The sequence below is a fragment of the Trachypithecus francoisi genome, unplaced genomic scaffold (genome assembly GCF_009764315.1).
Source record: "Trachypithecus francoisi isolate TF-2019V2 unplaced genomic scaffold, Tfra_2.0 Lachesis_group21, whole genome shotgun sequence".
NCBI lineage: Eukaryota > Metazoa > Chordata > Mammalia > Primates > Cercopithecidae > Trachypithecus > Trachypithecus francoisi.
In genome coordinates, this window is record NW_022681467.1 from 13,067,033 (window position 1) to 13,088,285 (window position 21,253).

The window sequence follows — 21,253 nt, forward strand, 5'->3', positions numbered from 1 at the left end:
TTTGTTCTAGGGTTTTTATGGTTTTAGGTCTAACATTTAAGTCTCTAATCCATCTTGAATTAGTTTTCGTATAAGGAGTAAGGAAAGGATCCAGTTTCAGCTTTCTACTTATGGCTAGCCAATTTTCCCAGCACCATTGATTAAATAGGGAATCCTTTCCCCATTTCTTGTTTTTGTCAGGTTTGTCAAAGATCAGATGTCTGTAGATGTGTGGTATTATTTCTGAGGACTCTGTTCTGTTCCATTGGTCTATGTATCTGTTTTGGTACCAGTACCATGCTGTTTTGGTTACTGTAGCCTTGTAGTATAGTTTGAAGTCAGGTAGCATGATGCCTTCAGCTTTGTTCTTTTGGCTTAGGATTGTCTTGGCATTCCGGGTTTTTTTTTGGTTCCATATGAACTTTAAAGTAGTTTTTTCCAATTCTGTGAAGAAAGTCATTGGTAGCTTAATGGGGATGGTATTGAATCTATAAATTACCTTGGGCAGTATGGCCATTTTCACAATATTGATTCTTCCTATCCATGAGCATGGTATGTTCTTCCATTTGTTTGTGTCTTCTTTTATTTCACTGAGCAGTGGTTTGTAGTTCTCCTTGAAAAGGTCCTTTACATCCCTTGTAAGTTGGATACCTAGGTATTTTATTCTCTTTGAAGCTATTGGGAATGGGAGTTCATTCATGATTTGGCTTTCTGTTTGTCTGTTACTGGTGTATAAGAATGCTTGTGATTTTTGCACATTCATTTTGTATCCTGAAACTTTGCTGAAGCTGCTTATCAGCTTAAGGAGATTTTGGGCTGAGATGATGGAGTTTTCTAAATATACAATCATGTCATCTGCAAAGAGGGACAGTTTGGCTTCTTCTTTTCCTAACTGAATACCCTTGATTTCTTTCTCTTGTCTGATTGCCCTGGCCAGAACTTCCACCATGTTGAATAGGAGTGGTGAGAGAGGGCATCCCTGTCTTGTGCCAGTTTTCAAAGGGAGTGCTTCCAGTTTTTGCCCATTCAGTATGATATTGGCTGTGAGTTTGCCATAAATAGCTCCTATTATTTTGAGATACGTTCTATCAATACCGAATTTATTGAGCGTTTTTAGCATGAAGGGCTGTTGAATTTTGTCAAAAGCCTTTTCTGCATCTATTGAGAGAATCATGTGGTTTTTGTCTTTGGTTCTGTTTATATGCTGGATTACGTTTATTGATTTGAGTATGTTGAACCAGCCTTGCATCCCAGGGATGAAGCCCACTTGTTCATGGTGGATAAGCTTTTTGATATGCTGCTGGATTCGGTTGCTAGTATTTTATTGAGGATTTTTGCATCGATATTCATCAGGGATATTGGTCTAAAATTCTCTTTTTTGTTGTATCTCTGCCAGGCTTTGGTAGCAGGATGATGTTGGCCTCGTAAAATGAGTTAGGGAGGATTCCCTCTTTTTCTATTGATTGGAATAGTTTCAGAAAGAATGGTACCAACTCCTCCTTGTACCTCTGGTAGAATTCAGCTGTGAATCCATCTGGTCCTGGACTTTTTTTGGTTGATAGGCTATTAGTTATTGCCTCAGTTTCAGAGCCTGCTATTGGTCTATTCAGGGATTCAACTTCTTCTTGGTTTAGTCTTGGGAGAGTGTAAGTGTCCAGGAAATTATCCATTTCTTCTAGGTTTTCTAGTTTATTTGCGTAGAGGTGTTTATAGTATTCTCTGATGGTAGTTTGTATTTCTGTGGGGTCGGTGGGGATATCCCCTTTATCATTTTTTATTGCATCTATTTGATTCTTCTCTCTTTTCTTCTTTATTAGTCTTGCTAGCGGTCTATCAATTTTGTTGATCTTTTCAAAAAACCAACTCCTGGATTCATTGATTTTGTGGAGGGTTTTTTGTGTCTCTATCTCTTTCAGTTCTGCTCTTAGTTATTTCTTGCCTTCTGCTAACTTTTGAATGTGTTTGCTCTTGCTTCTCTAGTTCTTTTAATTGTGATGTGAGGGTGTGAATTTTAGATCTTTCCAGCTTTCTCTTGTGGGCATTTAGTGCTATAAATTTCCCTCTACACACTGCTTTAAATGTGTCCCAGAGATTCTGGTATGTCGTGTCTTTGTTCTCATTGGTTTCAAAGAACATCTTTATTTCTGCCTTCATTTTGTTATGTACCCAGTAGTCATTCAGGAGCAGGTTGTTCAGTTTCCATGTAGTTGAGCGGTTTTGATTGAGTTTCTTAGTCCTGAGTAATAGTTTGATTGCACTGTGGTCTGAGAGACAGTTTGTTATAATTTCTGTGCTTTGACATTTGCTGAGGAGTGCTTTACTTCCAACTATGTGGTCAATTTTGGAATAATGCGATGTGGTGCTGAGAAGAATGTATATTCTGTTGATTTGGGGTGGAGAGTTCTGTAGATGTCTATTAGGTCGGCTTGGTGCAGAGTTGAGTTCAATTCCTGAATCTCCTTGTTACCTTTCTGTCTCGTTGATTTGTCTAATGTTGACAGTGGGGTGTTAAAGTCTCCCATTATTATTGTATGGGAGTCTACGTCTCTTTTTAAGTCTCTAAGGACATGCTTTATGAATCTGGGTGCCCCTGTATTGGGTGCATCTATATTTAGGATAGTTAGCTCTTCCTGATGAATTGATCCCTTTACCATTATGTAATGGCCTTCTTTGTCTCTTTTGATCTTTGATGGTTTAAAGTCTGTTTTCTCAGAGACTAGGATTGCAACCCCTGCTTTTTTTTGTTTTCCATTTGCTTGGTAGATCTTCCTCCATCCCTTTATTTTGAGCCTGTGTGTGTCTGTGCATGTGAGATGGGTCTCCTGAATACAGCAAACTAATGGGTCTTGACTCTTTATCCAATTTGCCAGTCTGTGTCTTTTAATTGGAGCATTTAGTCCATTTACATTTAAGGTTAATATTGTTATGTGTGAACTTGATCCTGTGATTATGATATTAACTGGTTATTTTGCTCGTTAGTTGATGCAGTTTCTTCCTAGCCTCGATGGTCTTTACATTTTGGCATGTTTTTGCAATGGCTGGTACTGGTTGTTCGTTTCCATGTTTACTGCTTCCTTCAGGGTCTCTTGTAAGGTAGGCCTGGTGATGACAAAATCTCTAAGCATTTGCTTATCTGTAAAGGATTTTATTTCTCCTTCACTTATGAAACTTAGTTTGGCTGGATATGAAATCCTGGGTTGAAAATTCTTTTCTTTAAGAATGTTGAATATTGGCCCCCACTCTCTTCTGGCTTGTAGAGTTTCTACCGAGAGATCTGCTGTTAGTCTGATGGGCTTCCCTTTGTGGGTAACCCAACCTTTCTCTCTGGCTGCCCTTAACATTTTTTCCTTCATTTCAGTTTTGGTGAATCTGACAATTATGTGTCTTGGAGTTGCTCTTCTCGAGGAGTATGTTTGTGGCGTTCTCTGTATTTCCTGAATTTGAATGTTGGTCTGCCTTACTAGGTTGGGGAAGTTCTCCTGGATGATATCCTGAAGAGTGTTTTCCAACTTGGTTCCATTTTCCCCGTCACTTTAAGGCACACCAATCAGACATAGATTTGGTCTTTTCACATAATCCCATATTTCTTGGAGCCTTTTTTCATTTCTTTTTAGTCTTTTTTCTCTACACTTCTCTTCTCACTTCATTTCATTCATATGATCTTCAATCGCTGATACTCTTTCTTCCAGTTGATTGAGTCAGTTACTGAAGGTTGTGCATTTGTCATGTAGTTCTCATGTTATGGTTTTCATCTCTATGAGTTCTCTCAAGGACTTCTCTACGTTGGTTATTCTAGTCAGTCATTTGTCAAATCTTTTTTCAAGGTTTTTAGTTTCTTTGCGCTGGTTACGTAGTTCCTCCTTTAGCTCTTAGAAGTTTGATCGACTGAAGCCTTCCTCTCTCAACTCGTCAAAGTCATTCTCTGTCCAGCTTTGTTCCGTTGCTGGCGATGAGCTGCATACATTTGGAGGGGGGAGATGTGCTCTGATTGTTTGAATTTCCAGCTTTTCTTCACTGCTTTTTCCCCATCTTTGTAGTTTTATCTGCCTTTCGTCTTTGATGATGATGATGTACTGATGGGATTTTGGTGTGGATGTCCTTTCTGTTCGTTAGTTTTCCTTCTAACAGTCAGGACCCTCAGCTGCAGGTCTGTTGGAGTTTGCTTGACGTCCACTCCGGACCCTGTTTGCCTGGGCATCAGCAGCGGAGGCTGCAGAAGATAGAATATTACTGAACAGCAAGTGTTGCTGTCTGATTCTTGCTCTGGAAGCTTCGTCTCAGGGGGATAGCCAGCTGTGTGAGGTGTGAGGTGTTGGTCTGCACCTAGTGGGGGATGTCTCCCCTTTACGCTACTCAGGGGTCAGGGATCCACTTGAGCAGACAGTCTGTCTGTTCTCAGATCTCAAGCTCCATGCTGGGAGATCCACTCCCCTCTTCAAAGCTGTCATACAGGGGCATTTACTTCTGCCGAGGTTTCTGCTGCTTTTTGTTTAACTATGCCCTGTCCCTGGAGGTGGAGTGTACAGAGGCAGGCAGGCCTCCTTGAGCTGTGGTGGGCTCCACCCAATTCTTGCTTCCTGGTGGCTTTGTTTACCTACTTAAGCCTCAGCAATGGCGGGCGCCCCTCCCCCAACCTCACTGCTGCCTTGCAGTTAGATCTCAGTCTGCTGTGCTAGCAATGAGGGAGGCTGCGTGGGTGTGGGACCCTCCGGGCCAGGTGTGGGATGTAATCTCCTGGTGTACCGTTTGCTAAGTCCCTTGGTAAAGCACAGTATTAGGGTGGGAGTTACCCGATTTTCCAGGTGTTGTGTGTCTCAATTTCCTTTGACTAGGCAAAGGAATTCCCTTCCCTCTTGCACTTCCCAGGTGAGGTGATGCCTCGCCCTGCTTCAGCTCTCGCTGGTGGGGCTGCACCCACGGACCAGCGCTGACTGTCCGACACACCCCAGTGAGATGAACCGGGTACCTCAGTTGAAAATGCAGAAATCACCCATCTTCTGTGTCACTCATGCTGGGAGCTGGAGGCGGGAGCTGTTCCTATGTGGCCATCTTGGGTGCGCCCCCCTTTACTGCAATTTTCATGTTAGTCTCTAGGCAATGATAGTGTCACTGTAGTTCATGGGTCTAGCAGCAGTATTAAAAATCAAAATCAGACTGGGCTGGGCGTGGTAGCTCACTCCTATAATCCCAGCACTTTGGGAGGCCAAGGCAGGTGGATCACCTGAGATCAGGAATTTGAGACCAGCCTGGCCAACATAACAAAATCCCATCTCTACTAAAAAATGCAAAAATTAACCAGGTGTGGTGGCAGGCACCTGTAATCCCAGCTACTCAGGAGGCTGAGGCAGGAGAATGGCTTGAACCTGGGAGGCAGAGGTTGCAGTGAGCTGAGATCGCACCAGTCTACTCCAGCCTGGGCAACAGAGCAAGACTCCGTTTCAAGGAAAAAAAAAAATCAAAATCAAATTGAAACCTTAGCCTACAGGTTTAAAGTCATATGCTTATAGATTTTTAAATAAAATTACAGCCATGTGGTTTCTTAATTTGGGATTTGTAGACCCTATGGAATCTACATATGGGCTTTTATGGAGCATTCTGTGAATTTCCTGAGACTATATGAAAAATTTTAGTCAAAGATATGTCTTTTTCTTATGACCTGAAAGAGATTAGGAAGCACAATCTTAGGTAATTTTGAATAAAATTGTAAATTAACTTGCTGACTAAAATAAATTAAATAAATACATTTAACGAGTAATACAAGTTGATGTATTTCCTCCTTTTCCTGGTATTATTTCTTAATAATAGTGTCAAGTTAAAACCTTGAAGAGTCCCAAATTTTATATTGTCTATTTGTCTTTTGTTACGTGACTTATTTGAGGTGGCCTTCCTGTATTTTGACCCTTTCTTCTTTTATCTGCTTCTTTCATCAGATAATTTTTCTAGTTTGTGGTAAGGACAACTTTTGGACAATTTCTGTATTGATATTCCTTAAATTCTACCCAGATTTAGAGAATAAAATATGATTACCATTTTCTCCTTCCTCCTTCAGAACAGTTGTGTCTTTCCCCACGCTCAAAACTTCCCTTGATACTGTATTGAATAGAGAAAGGGATAAGCAATGAGTGGTGAGCAAATTTAACACTTTTTTCTGTGGTACTTTATTTGGCCTCTAAACACTGAATGTTGTTTTTAAACTTTGGGTACAGCTTTAAAACTGATGAAATGATTTATATTGCCTCTCCTTTGTACAGAGGAATTTATTGAAAAATAACATCAGCGCAGACTTCCTTTTTAGCTTTTAAAGATATCAAAATGACCCCAATAAATTACTTCCAAATTTTAAATCATTAAGAAAATTATTAATTAAATATTTAATATATATGGCTGGCTTAGTAGTTATAGGTTAGATTTATGATGTAGTATAACTATCTTGCTTATGTTCTTTCTGTTTGTGGGCTTTATACCATGTATATAATCAATATGTATAGTGGAATATTTATTTTACGTGACATCTACATATTTGTAGACGTATATAACTGCATTTTGGCTTTATTTATTTTTGGCTCATGAAATGCACACCATGCACACCATGGTTTAGAGGCAAAATAATATCTTTAATTCTATTTCTTTGTGATGTGCTTGGCGACTTACTATTTATAGGACTTTCTGGTTAAAATTGGGGGCTATCTACAGTCCTAACTGTTAGTATCAGAACCTGTTGTGCTCCTTATTTGCAGATAATTATTACTATGTTCTTGTCCATGTTCTCAGATTTTTGGGGCTTTGGATTTTCTTTGTTTGTATCTCCTTTATTCATGTGATGATATTAGCCTGGTTTCTGCAGTGACTGTTATGGAATGAGCATGTTACTAGGAGTCACAATACTTGGATCTTAGACTTTCCATTCTTCCAAATCACTTTTCTTGTTTGTCAGATGGGGAGATGACAGTACTTTCCTTGCAAGATAATTGTAAAACCCCAGATATACAGTAGTTAATTATTTAATAGGGAATCAGTGAGGCAGTGACCCTTTTTCCCTAAAAAAAAATTAAGTTTTCTATAGTTGAATTCAATCTAAGTATACTTTTTCATTAATTAACAGCTTTTTAAAAGGGTTTTTTAAGTCATCTGCCTATTGCAAGCCTCTTAACTAAATTTCAACCAGCAAGTTATTAAAGTTCTAAAACTACATTCAGGTATAAATATTTTGTGAGGAATATAAAACTATTAAAGCTAAGCCATTTAGTTTTTCAAATGAGGAAACTGAAGCATGGATGTCATAAGTGACTAATTTCAGGTTCTACAGCCAGAGCTGGTTCTCCTCGTATGTGATCCTTCTCTTTGATGGAGCAGGAATTCAGACAGAAGATTGACAAGAGCATCAACTGAACATTACAAACAGTGTTGCTTCTTTTATGGCTACTTTCCTAATGAAGTTCTCAGGTGTGGATAAGTCTAATGCTTATACATATACTCTTGTTTCCCAGATAAATACAATGTAGTGATACAATCTTAGTGCACCACCATAGATAAGAGTACCACTTTTACTGGTAATGGTTGCGTCTGATTTTTTTCCCTCCTTCCCTGGGTTCATTTGTCCCTGATACTCTAATGAGAGTGTTATAATTTAGATAACTAAATTTAAATCATCTAGAACAGAAAGCAAGGTTCTGCTTTATCATCTGTAGTCACACTCAAAATGAATATTGGGTAAATTTCTACATTGAGATGTGTATTAGTCAGGGTTCTCCAGAGGGACATAACTTATAGGATATTTATGTATGTGAAAGGGAGTTTATTAGGGAGAACTGGCTCATGTGATTACAAGGTGAAGTCCCACGACAGGCCATCTGCAAGCTGGGGAAGAAAGAATCCAGTAGTGGCTCAGTCTGAGTCTGAAAGCCGCAAAACCAGGGAAGCTGACACTTCAGCCTTCAGTCTGTGGCCATAGACCCAAGAGCCTCCAGGAAACCACTGGTGTAAGTGCAAGAATCCAACGGCTGAAGAACCTGGAGTTTGATGTCCAAGGGCAGGAGGAGCAGGAGGAAGCATCCAGTATGGGAAAGGGAAAAGCTAGAAGACCCAGCAAGCAAAATTATCCCACCTTCATCCACCTGCTTTGTTTTTGCTTTGCTGGCAACCAATTGGATAGCACCTACCCACATTGAGGGTGGGTCTTCCTCTCCTAATCCAGTGACTCAAATGTCAGCCTCCTCTGGCAGCACCCTCACAGACACACCTAGAAGAGCAAGGAAAAGAGAGTGCCTTGTCAACTGCAGATATCCTCTGACATGGTAGATTTGATGAAGGGTTTTCACTACTCATGTTTGTTGAAGGTTTTTTTTTTTTGGTTTGTTTGGTATGTTTTAGTTTTTCTTCAAAAAGGTTTTTATCTATGAAAGTATTTGCATTCATAAAACTGGAACCTTTCCTATTTATGGAGCTACTTATTTAGACAGTTGGGATTTTTTTGTATGTGTGTGTGATTTGGTTATATCCTCTCAATAAAATTGACAATAGTGATAAAAACTAATATATGTATAAAGCACTTAGTGTATGTACTATATGTCTAGCACCATGCTCTAGATATCTGTGTTTAATCATAACTGTGATAATGTATTTCTCAATATTAAAAATAATTATGAAATGCTAATACATTTGTCAATCACATCCTTTGTAAGAGATGATATCTCTAGGAGATAATTATGAAATTGATTTTTCTTTTGGTTATTATTTATCACAGAAAAAATGGAAAAGCTTGAGTTGTTTTTGATAGATTATAATAAATATCCAAAGCATGAGACAAGTTATGGATTACAGAGAAGTCTGAATATTTGGGAAACACTAAATATATGTTGGTGAGCTGTAACCTTAAGATGTGACTGGATTAGACATCTTGACTACTTATTCCATCTCTTTATGAAGCTCCTTATGTTTTCCCCTTGTGTATAATAGGTTCCAGATTTGATAACCATAGGGACACTGTGAAGACCGAAATCATGTGTGTCCTATCACTTTTAAGGTAGCTCTCTCTTTAATTTCACAAGACAGGCTTGAAAACCAGAAGTAACCCAATTCCAAAATTGGCAGTAAATCCTTTGACAGGGAAAAGGTGACGTACTGTGTAATAAATTCCATTGTTGAAAAAGAGATGTTGCAATACTGGAAACTGAAGTACCAAATGTTTCCTTTTAAATTTGGAAAGGCCCTTTCTTATTACTTATCTGTCCCTGTGGACTTCTAACAGGGGATGTGTTGAAAGATTTTTCAGATGCCCACTAGCCACAGTGAGAGTGAATGGCAGCATTTATAAGATGACATAAATACTTCAAAATCATCAGTAATCCTTGGAGACTGTGGTGTGCCAGGGGTACTGAATGTGAGCTTTTGTTGCTGTCGAGCCTGTGCTTTTGGAGGAGGCTGCCTAGGAATGTGGGTTGTGTCTCTCCTATGAATGCAACTTCACTTTTTCCCCTCTGGAGGCTCTTCGTATTAGAATTGAGGTGGGAGTGGGTTAGAAGACAAAAAGTCTGCAAGAATAAGAAAGATCTGTGAGATTATGAGTTACATTTTAAAATCCTAATCCTATTTTGAGGTCCTGTGGAGAAATTATCATCCTCAACCATTAGAACACTACATTAATAACTGGACACATAAAGGTCTTTTAATTTTCATTTTGTAATAATGGGGCTCATCCCACCACTGCTGCTGCTACTACATGAGATGAAGACAAAAAAGATAGAAAATAATCTAGAAATGCAATGAAGCTATATCTTAAATGTTAGCCAAGAGTTAGTAAATTTTGATGTTTCTCTATTCTTATTGCAAAAGCTTTTTAGTTTGTTACTTTTACCTTTTGGAACTAAAACTTGATTTGACAATATGATTTTGTTGGGCTGCCACAATCCCTATATTTAATTATCTTGTTTTGAAGGATGCATCTATCACTAGAGCTGAAGTTAAAAAAATTTATAAATGTGTGATGAAGGTCAGGCAACATAAAACACCTATGGCATCGGTTCATGTTCACTCTGATCAACTCGTGTACTCAAGATACAGTGAAGTGAAGTGAATGGGGCCAAATTCCATTATGGGAAACTTTGCTTTCCCCTTTACTAACTAGCCTTAAGAGAAAGTACTGTGAATGCAGGAGTGTAATCTTAAGTCGGGCAATAAACCTGTTGGAGAAAAAAGTAGGTATTTATTTTAGATACTGGGGAAAATAAAAGGAATAAATGAGAAAAATCAAGCATGATCCACAATCTCTAGATAACCACAGTTAAAATGCTTCCTGCCAGACTAAGAGAAATCTTTATCATACTATTCGTTTTGTTTTGATAATGGGAGGTTTGCCTAGGTGGTCATTTTTACCCTATGTGAAGACTTAGCTTGATTTGAAGCAGTAGCCTTCATTTAGAATTACAAGGCAAAGGATACACTTTTAAATTCTATTTTAGGCTCTCTCAGTGACGATTGTTAAGCTAGCCGGGAATCACTTTAATAGAAGGAACATACAGAGAATAGGATGAGAGGCAGGAAAGTAGTAGAAAATTTTTCTTAAGATGGTTGTTTTCTTCATTGTAGTATTTATTAAGTGCTTACTCTATGGTCAACTCCATGCTAAATGCTTTATGTGATTTTTCTCATTTTGTCCTCAAAACAACCTGTGAGGTAGTTGGTATCCCATTCCCCATTTTACAGCTATGGAAACTGAGCCCTAAATAACCCAGAGTCACCCTGCTGGATTCAAACATGAGTCTGACTGCAGAACAGATAATATTAACCCTTACCCTATAGGCCTTAAGGTAGGGGTGTGTGTGTAAGAGGGTAGGAGAGGTGAGGGAGGGAAGAGGAGAGAAAATAGATTGAATGAATTGAGTAAATAAAATGTACAAGCTGTCCTCTTCTTTAAAAAGACCCTGCTTCTTGACACAGAAATCTCAGATTTCTCGTATTGTAAAGATACAGAAGCTTTTTGTAATGTAAGCTAATGTATCCACTAGAGAAATAATGGCATTATTGGAAGGATTTAGATGACAGGAAAATAAAGATACTTTATTAATTAACTCTTCTAGTTTTCTTGGGGTTTTGCCAGCTTTTTCTGGATTCCAGACAAATCCAAAAACATGATTTAAAGGTAGCTTCACTGAAGTGGTGTCACATGGTTGAGCAAGTGATCATTCTTTAGATGGATAAAAGGTGGTTTTAAAATATGCAGGACTCCGTTGTTCAGACAATATAAAGCATTTAATCAAAGTACTCTTTTTTTATCCAAATGAACTAAAAAGAAATTCTGTAGCTGGATGCAATTAAATATATCCTGGGTTTCCCCCCTAAAAAGATCAGTTAAATATTCTTTTTTTTGTATCGCTGCTAATGGCATCTGATAAATATATGTATATGAGCTTATCAGAAATTATGTTTGAATCAACACAAAGTTGCTTGTTTGAATTGGAAAAAGTAGCTAGAGGTCATCTTCTTTCAGTGTAAAGTTTTCTGAGCCATTTTCAATCACCAGCAAAGAGTCACGTATATAGGTTAAGAATGCGTTTGGCCCCATGTATTCATTGACAGATGAATGAATAAAGAACATATGGCATATACATACATACAGTTTCCATTTGGGAATATGAAAAAGTTCTGGAGCTCGATGGTGCTGATGGTTGTACAACAGTGTGAATGTACTAATGCCACTGAATTGCATACTTTACAAATGGTTAAATGGTGATTTTATATTATTTATGATAGGAATGGATGTAGCCTTAAAAAAGAGAACTGAATTGCAGTTGCTAAAGAGGCAAGTTTTTAAATTTAAACTTAAATTTAAAAATCTCATGTAACAGATGCCTAGGAAGAGACTGCGTCTAGTCAGGCTACCCAGCAGTACCCTTTGGTTTTCAGGTCTGTCCTTTCTCTCCTGCTGTTCTCAGTGAATGGTGTTTTCTTCCTTCCTTCCTTCCTTCCTTCCTTCCTTCCTTCCTTCTCCTTTCCTTTCCTTTCCTTTCCTTTCCTTTTTCCTTTTTCCCCTTTCCTTTCCTCTTTCCTCTTTCCTCTTTCCTTTCTTCTTTCTATCGCACTCAGTGACCATGGATGGGCCTTGATGCTCGTGCATGTCATCCCTCATGCTGCTGTGCCTCACGCTTAGCTGTGCAAGTGCAGACATGGAAAGTTGGATTTAGTCAGATATGGCAGAGACATTCACCTTAATGCTTTCTGAAGATCCATATATTCCCCTATATCTCACAGAACCCTTGTAGTTGCCTAAGAACATATAGCTCTTTCTGGCCAGGGACTGGAATGGTAATGATATTTGTCACTTTCAGGCTAGGGTGGTAAAACAGCCTTCTGGAACAGCAGGGTGGCCTCATTCTGGAGGCCTCATTGTGGAGGGGAAGTATGTGATTCAGGTAGTGCATTTACAGGTGATGGAGTCTCCATCTGCCTAGGTTTGTTCCTTTCACCTAGGTTTGAGTGAGTGTGTGAAGCAGATCTTCAGGTGATCCAGGTATGACCTATAACATTAATGAGAAATGTATTTTAAGTAACTGAGATTTGGGCATTGTTTTTGCAGCCCAGTATAGCTATTCTGACTGTTACTCGAGGGTGGGTTTTTGCCAGACATGTTTGATGAAGAATTAATGGATGGCGGCTTTTGGTGAGATGGAGGGAATGTTGGAGTTGGAGTGCCCAAGGGAGGGAGCTGGAAAGATAGGAGTGAGATGATTCCAATTGAGACGACTGACTTGTTCACGTTACTGCTGAAGATGGGTGTGAGTTTATTAGGTAGTGTGGATAACTGGAGGAGAGGATATCAGAATACCAAAAGCCGAGATATTGGGAGAATCATCTAGGTAAATATTAAATTCAGCAAGAATGATGACAAGGAGTAGTGTTGGGCAGAGTAAAAGTGAGCTGAGAGTTAAAATCTCTAAGAAATGAATTTGTCTCATTTGTTACGTGTCTGAAATGGTCTCTATTCACCCTCACTCTAGAATGGTAGTTTAACTGATTCCAGGTTGGCAGTGTTTTTTTCTGTTTGCTTGTTTTTTTGCCGTAGCATCTTTAAAATACTAGTCTTGTGGCTTCTTTTGTTGCTTGAAGATATTTAGTTAGTTTAATCTAAACATTTTTGAATTTTTTTGTAGGTGAAATTTTTCCCTTTTCTTTTTGGTTAGTTTTTAATATTTTCTTGTCGTCTTTGGTCCAGAGCTTCAAAATGATACAACTAAGGATGGATTTTTATTTTTATTCCTCTTTTTTGGAACTCTATGTGGGTCTTTAACAACTTAAATTCTGGAAAATTCTTATTCATTATACAAATATTAGTGCTTTCTTCTCCTTTCTTTCCTCTCTTTCAAAATGCCTATTAATGCATTGGACATTATCATTTTACACTTTGGGACTCTTAACGCCTCATTTTCTTTCTCTTTATCATTCTAGGCTCCGTTTCTTTCTCTTATTGTACTACAGTTTGCTCTGTTTCAGGGATAGGCAAACTATGATCTGTGGGCTAAATCTGGTTCATGGCCTGTTTTTGTATAGCTCATGAGCTAAGAATGATTTTTTAGTTTTTAAAACTTGTTGCAAAAAAAAATTAAGAACATTTGATAGAGAGAAATTACATGTAGCATTCAAAGCCTAAAATACTTACTATTTGGCCTTTTACAAATTTGTTTTCAACCGGTGTCCAATTATTTTCATTTCTTGAAATAGTTTTTTTTTTGTTTTTTGCTATTGCTCATTCTTCTTTATGGTTGTACGTATATGTGTGTTGAAGTTGGGGGTTGGAATTTTTTATTGAGAATTCATCTTCAGTGTGGGTTTTGAAAGTTTAAGAATACCCACAAGAGAAGACCTATATTATCTTTGAGCATGGGACATGCTGAATTCTCAGCAACAGGAAACATACTGGGAAGGTGTGAGCTGGGTCTAGAGTAAGGGTTAGGATTAATGTGAGATGACCTGGCCATAGAGACTGGCACTTCTAGGGCCATGGGAATGTCCAGGATTCCTGCTGAATCCAGGGTTTTTACATGAATCCTTGAGTTGGTGTATAGAATACACAGTCAGGGCATTGACATCTGGACTGGCCAGAATGACAGTTAAGTGAATACTAAGTAACCAAGCAGGGGTCTGACACTTTTGGGGAGGTCTGACAATATATAGTAGCACTCCTGCCAACTGCTGTGTACTCTGGGCCTACCACAGAGTAGGGACTCAGTAACAGCTTGGCAAATGAATGAATGGGGAAGGAAATGAAGGTCAGGTCCATATTTTGAGGACTAGTAAATACCAGGCAGGTATCTTCTGCCAGCCTTTGTCTTAGACTAACCAGACAGGAAGAATATGGAGAGATACCTCTAATAGCTGTTTTGTAGATCCTTTGGGATTTTCTACCTAGAAAATTATATCATCTGTGAATAGAGGCAGTTTTACTTCTTCCTTTCTATTCTTTATGCCTTTTTCCCCCTTGCCTTATTACAACGGCTGAAATCTCCAGTACATTGTTGAAGAGAAGTGATGAAAGCAGACATTATTGCCCTATTTCTGATCCTAGGGAGAAACAATTGAGCATTTCATCATTAAGTATGATGTAACTGTAGGTTTTCTTGCAGATGTTCTGTATTTCTGGAAATTGATAACTTAACTTAGAGGCCTAATCAGATTCAAGTATAGTTTTTTTGGGCAGTGGGCAAGACTACATAGGTATGATTTTGTCAAGAGATACATAGTGTCTGGTATCTTTCTGTGGTATTAGCAGCCACTGATGATTGCCTCTATCAGTTATTACATTATGGGTTACAAATGGTTATATTCTAATTCTATTAATTTCTTTTTCGTTTATTATCTGGGATACTTCTATAGAGAAAATATTCCTTCATAAATTGTTTGGTTACTCTGGTATATAGTTCCTATTGGAAGGACAGAAACATGCTTGCTTGTTTTCTTGTTATCAGTTTTCAGAATAGTGAGTTGGTTTCATAGCATCCTCCAAAGGTGATCAGTGCTTTTAAAAACATAAGTTATGAATTTATTATGTGTTTTAATCTATTCATTTGTTGTACTTATTGATGCTAAAATTTTTCTTTTTTAAGAACTCGATATGTTTTACTTCTAGGCATCTTGCCAGGTCTTTTATAATCCATGTTTTCTGCTAAGATGTAAGAACATACACATACTCTTACTTGGAAAAGTAAGGACAAAAAGAGGATATAATGAAAGGCGTATTTCTAATATTGGTGAATAAAGAGTGGAACTGTTTGCCTTTGAATCACACTTCAGCTCTATGGCAGCATATTCTATGAAACCTTGGAATTTTGTAGGTAAAACCACAGAAGTCAAACTTTCTTTGATTGGAACCTACAGGAGAATAAACTTGGGTTTCATGGCTCTTTGTTAAAGATGATCAATGTCACAGAATATAAGTCATAATTTTTAAAGTTTGTTGGTAAAAAGATCAGTCATTAGAAAGCCCTATATGTATATTCCTGTATAACAACAGAGCAAGGTCTTTCTGACATACATTATATATTTTTGATGTAATGTGAACTTCATGTAGTTTGGCTTTTTGACTTCAGGCATGTGTGTATAACCTTCTGAACATTCATTTAGTTTATAAAATGCCAATTTCCTAGCAGTTATTATTGTCCTAAAGTGTAACATTTCACTATCCAATGTCAAGTATGTGCACAAAGGGAACTAAACTTTATGGCGTTTCATGAGCTAAGCACAATGTTTGTGCATAGTAAGGGTCCAGCATGGTTTCTGTTAGCTTTATTGTCATCTTTTTCCCGGTTACAAAAACAATATTGTAAAAATTTACTGAATAGGGAATGCCACAGAGTTATACACTGGATTATGAATGTAGATCTTCCTCAAAGTGTAGATATTCATTCACAAAGAGATATTTAGATCCTGAAGGATGTTTGCATTTACACTTTACCAAAAATACAGGGAAGCCATTTCTGGCAAATATCTGGCAATTTCTAAAAAAAAAAAAAAAAATCATACTTTTTTTTTCTCTTTTAGAAGGCCTTTATTTATTTTTTTTACTGAATAGGTGAACAACTATTTCAGAATTCCCATTCTTCTATTGATTCTTTTTCTTTCCTCTCATTTTCCAGTCTTGCTGAATACTTTTCTTAAAACATCCACTTCCAACACTGGAGAGGAATGTAATCTTATTTCTAATTGACTGTTTATAATATGACATATTTCTAATCTACTATGACTGGTGTAATAGTCAAAGGCAGTGTTTTACCTATTCAGCACATTTGTTTCTGGTTGAAGAGGGCATTTTTTTTCCTTGAAGGTCCTAATGGCTCCTGTTCTTTTTTATTTTACTACTTTTTTTATTATACTTTAAGTTTTGGGGTATATGTGCGGAACGTGCAGTTTTGTTACATAGGTATATACGTGCCATGGTCGTTTGCTCCACCCATCAACCCGTCACCTACATTAGGTATTTCTCCTAATGCTATCCTCCTCTAGCCCCCACCTCTTGACAGGCCCTGGTGTGTGATGTTACCCTCCCTGTGTCCATGTGTTCTCATTGTTCAACTCCCATTTATGAGTGAGAACATGCAGTGCTTGGTTTTCTGTTCCTGTGTTAGTTTGCTGAGAATGATGGCTTCCAGCTTTATCCATATCCCTGCAAAGGACATTAACTCATCTTTTTTTATGGCTGCATAGTATTCCATGGTGTATATATGCCACATTTTCTTTTTCTTTCTTTCTTTCTTTCTTTTTTTTAATTGAGAAGTCTCGTTCTTGTCCCCCAGGCTTGAGTACAATGGCTTGATCTCGGCTCACTGCAAATTCTGCCTCCTGGGTTCAAATGATTCTCCTCTCCCTCTCAAGTAACTGGGATTAAGGTACCTGCCACCATGCCCAGCTGATTTTTGTATTTTTTAGTAGAGATGGGGTTTCACCATGTTGGCCAGGCTGGTCTCGAACTCCTGACCTCAGGTGATCCACCCACCTTGGCCTCCCAAAGTGCTGGGATTACAGGCATGAGCCACCGCACCTGGCCTATGTGCCACATTTTCTTTATCCAGTCTATCATTGATGGACATTTGGGTTGGCTCCAAGTCTTTGCTATTGTGAAGAGTGCTGCAGTAAACATACATGTTCATGTGTCTTTACAGTAGAATGATTTATAATCCTTGGAATATATACCCAGTAATGGGATTGCTGGGTCAAATGGTATTTTCAGTTCTAGATCCTTGAGGAATCGCCACACTGTCTTCCATAATGGCTGAACTAGTTTACAGTCCCACCAACAGTGTACAAGTGTTCCTATTTCTCCACATCCTCTCCAGCATCTGTTGTTTCCTGACCATTTAATGATCGCATTTCTAACTGGTGTGAGATGGTATCTCATTGTGGTTTTGATTTGAATTTCTCTGATGACCAGTGATGATGAGCATTTTTTCATGTTTGTTGGCTGCATAAATGTCTTCTTTTGAGAAGTGTCAGTTCATATCCTTTGCCCACTTTTTGATGGGGTTGTTTGTTTTTTTCTTGTAAATTTGTTTAAGTTCTTTGCAGATTCTGGATATTAGCCCTTTGTCAGATGGATAGCTTGCAAACATTTTCTCCCATTCTGTAGGTTGCCTGTTTAGTCTGACGGTAGTTTCTTTTGCTGTGCAGAAGCTCTTTAGTTTAATTAGATCCCATTTGTCAATTTTGGCTTTTGTTGCCATTGCTTTTGGTGTTTTAGAAATGAAGTCTTTGCCCATGCCTGTGTCCTGAAAAATTCACACTTTTATGAACTGATGGTATTTGTGGCAATGAATATATATCAAAAAGTACCAATGTGGTTTAACAATTACGCATAATATTTTTTAGGGGTTTTTTTTTTTTAGTGCCTAACACCAGTCATAACACATATTAGTTAAACAGAGAACTATGTATAATATTAATTTGTGTTGGTTTGTTTTGATTGATAAACTTTGTGTTTAGTTTCTGCTGAATCTCTTTACTAAAATTACCAGATTGCTCATGGAAGTCATTTCATCCCTCACTGAATTATTTTCCCAGCTAACTACTCTCTTAAATGATGCATAAGGATATTCTAATGCTATGGAAATAAGCAGGGTGTTCGGTGCTGCTTTTCCTCAACTGTTGGTTTCCTTGGATTTCTAGGATGTGGAGAGCATCTTGTGCGCACCATACTGGCTAGAGAATGTTCACATGCTTTACAAGCTGAAGATGCTCACCAAGCCCTGTTGGAGACTATGCAAAACAAGTTTATCAGTAAGTATAACGTTAAGAAGATTACATTCTTCCAAATATAGATTATTTCACTGCTATAAGCACTATGAGTCAGGTACTCCATTTGTATTTCTAGACCTACCTCTAGAACCTAGCAAAGAGAAGGACCCACAGTTAATACTGATTGTGAAAAGAAATTCTACAACAATAATACAGCATGAAATCTTTCCTATAACTAGGTTAATCCCCAAGTTGTAAGACACTGACAAGGCTCATGGTGCTATATAGTAAAATAAATACATAACCATATGTTAATATGTTAATAAGAATTTCCCAGTGGCAAAATATGAGCTGAGAAGTGAGTCATGAATAGGCATTTAAGGTCTATCTCTAGTGATTTTTCAGAAAAAGATTGATTATATTCATGTACTATCTCCTCAAATACATTAGAATCAGACTTAGGTTTTATTGTTATTTTAACAATTACTGTTGTTGAATGCTGTTTTAAAAGAAAACCAAATTCTTCGGCTTAATAGCATATGCGATTTACATAATTGTTATGAGTTATTAGATGCATTCTCAGAATGTTAATGAGAAGGTATAGTAAGAGTAGAAAACTAGATGCTCATCAAAAGTTCACTACGTAGAAAGATCTCTGTAACTAAAACTATAAAACACCGATGAAACGAAATTGAAGAGGACACCAAAAAATGGAAAAATACTTCATGTTTATGGATTGGAAGAATCAATATTGTTTAAATGTCCATACTACCAAAAGCAATCTAAAGATTCAGGGCAATCCCTATCAAAATACAAATGACGTTCTTCTGAAATAGAAAAAACAACCCTAAAATGTATGTGGACTCACAAAAGACCCAGAATAGCCAAAGCTGTCCTAAGCAAAAAGAACAAAATGGGAGGAATCACATTATATAACTTCAGATTATATTACAGTAACCAAAATGGCATGGGACTGGCATAAAAACACACATAGACCAATAGAACAGAGTATAGAACCCAGAAACAAATCCACACACCTGCTGTGAACTCACATTCCACAAAGGTGTCAAGAACATACTCTCTGGAAAACTCTTTTCAACAAATGGGGGAAAACTGGATATCCGTATGCAGAAGAATGAAACTAGACTCCCATCTCTCACCATATACAAAAGTCAAATCAAAACGGACTAAAGACTTAAATCTAAGACCCCAAACTATGAAACTACTACAAGAAAACACTGGGGAAAATCTCTAGGACATTAGTCTTGGCAAAATTTCTTGCCTACAAGCGCAGGCAACCAAAGCAAAAACGGACAGAAGAGATTATATCAAGTTATAAAGCTTCTCCATAGCAAAGGAAACATCAACAAAGTGAAGCGACAACCCACAGAATGGGAGAAGATATTTGCAAACTATCCATCTGACAAGGGATTAATAACCAGAATATATGAGGAGCTCAAACAACCCTATAGGAAAACATCTAATAATCTGATCAATAAATGGGCAAAAGATTTGAATAGACATTTCTCAAATGAAGACATAAAAATTGCAAACAGGCATATGAAAAAGCACTCAACATTATTGCTCATCAGAGAAATGCAAATCAAAACTAAATGAGATGTTAATTACAAACAGGCATATGAAAAAGTGCTCAAATTATTGCTCATCAGAGAAATGCAAATCACAAGTACAATGATATGTTATCTCACCCCAGTTAAAATGGCTTATATCCAAAAGGCAGGCAATAACAAACTCTGGTGAAGATGCAGAGAAAAGAGAACCCTGGTACACTGTTGGTGGGAGTGTAAATTAGTACAACCACTATGGAGAACAGCTTGGAGGTTCCTCAAAAAACTGAAAATAGAGCTACCGTGTGATCCAGCAATCCCACTGCTATGTATATCTCCAGAAGAAGGGAAGCAGTATATTGAAGAGATATTTGCACTCCCATGTTTGTTGCAGCAGTGTTCACAATAGCCAAAATTTGGAAGCAACGTAAGTGTCCAGCAGATGAATGAATAAAGAAAGTGCGGCACATATACACAATGGAGTACTATGCAGCCATAAAAAAGAATGAGATCTTGTCATTTGCAACAACATGGATGGAACTGGGAGAGATCATTATGTTAAGTGAAATAATCCAGGCACAGAGGGACAAACATCACATGTTCTCACTTATTTGTAGGATCTAAAAATCAAAACAATTGAACTCATGGACATAGAAAGTAGAAGGATGATTACTAGAGGCTGGGGAAGGTAGTGGAGGACTTGGCGGGAGGTGAGGATGCTTAACAGGTACAAAAAATAAAAAGAAAGAATGAATAAGACCTACTATTTGATAGCACAGCAGGGTGACTATAGCCAATAATAACTTAATTATACATTTTAAAATAACTAAAAGAGTGTAATTGGATCATCTGAAACACAAAGGACAAATGCTTGAGGGGGTGGATACCCTGTAGTCGATGGTGTGATTATTTCACATTGCATTCCTGTATCAAAACATCTCATGTACCTCATAAATATATATACCTACTATGTACTCACAAAAATTAAAAATTAAAAAATAAAAACATTCAGTTCCTAGAAACCCTGTGATGGATGTATAATTATGGCACGTGGTAACTTTATGGTTGTTGAGAATGATCCCAAGTACTTTACTGAGTCTAAAACTACAGATTAGCTAGTTCTACTTCTCCAAGTTTGGGTTTATGCTAAGGAGTTCCTGAATTCTGCTCTGTTCTGTTGCTTTGTATAACTCCATAAAACCGTTCATGGAGTTGACCTGCAGTATTTCATCTTGCCACTGGGATCCATTACCTAATACATACTGAGCCATATCTTAGAAATTCCAGACTCATGGAAAGGAGCAAGAAATGTCAGAGCTTACCTAATTGACCCTGTTCCTTTAATGGCTGAAACTTAGTTTGCAAGAGTTCAGTGACTTCCCAAAGTCATCTTGTTAGCCAGTGGGTGTTTGTTGTGCAAGAACACACTGCCTTTTATTTAAAAAATAAAAAATGTAAAATGGTATGAAATACAGAAGAACAGTGTTCTG

The 21,253-nt window shown here is 37.7% G+C and overlaps 1 protein-coding gene across 3 annotated transcripts in view; it reads left to right on the forward strand.

Moving 5' to 3' along the window:
* TASP1 (taspase 1) overlaps positions 1 to 21,253 on the forward strand; it is a 275,867-nt gene that overhangs the window by 157,654 nt on the left and 96,960 nt on the right. For all 3 annotated transcript variants that reach the window (XM_033185585.1, XM_033185587.1, XM_033185586.1), the window contains one exon: positions 18,127 to 18,237. In XM_033185585.1, coding sequence (XP_033041476.1) covers positions 18,127 to 18,237 — 111 coding nt within the window. The remainder of the gene's footprint in view (positions 1 to 18,126; positions 18,238 to 21,253) is intronic.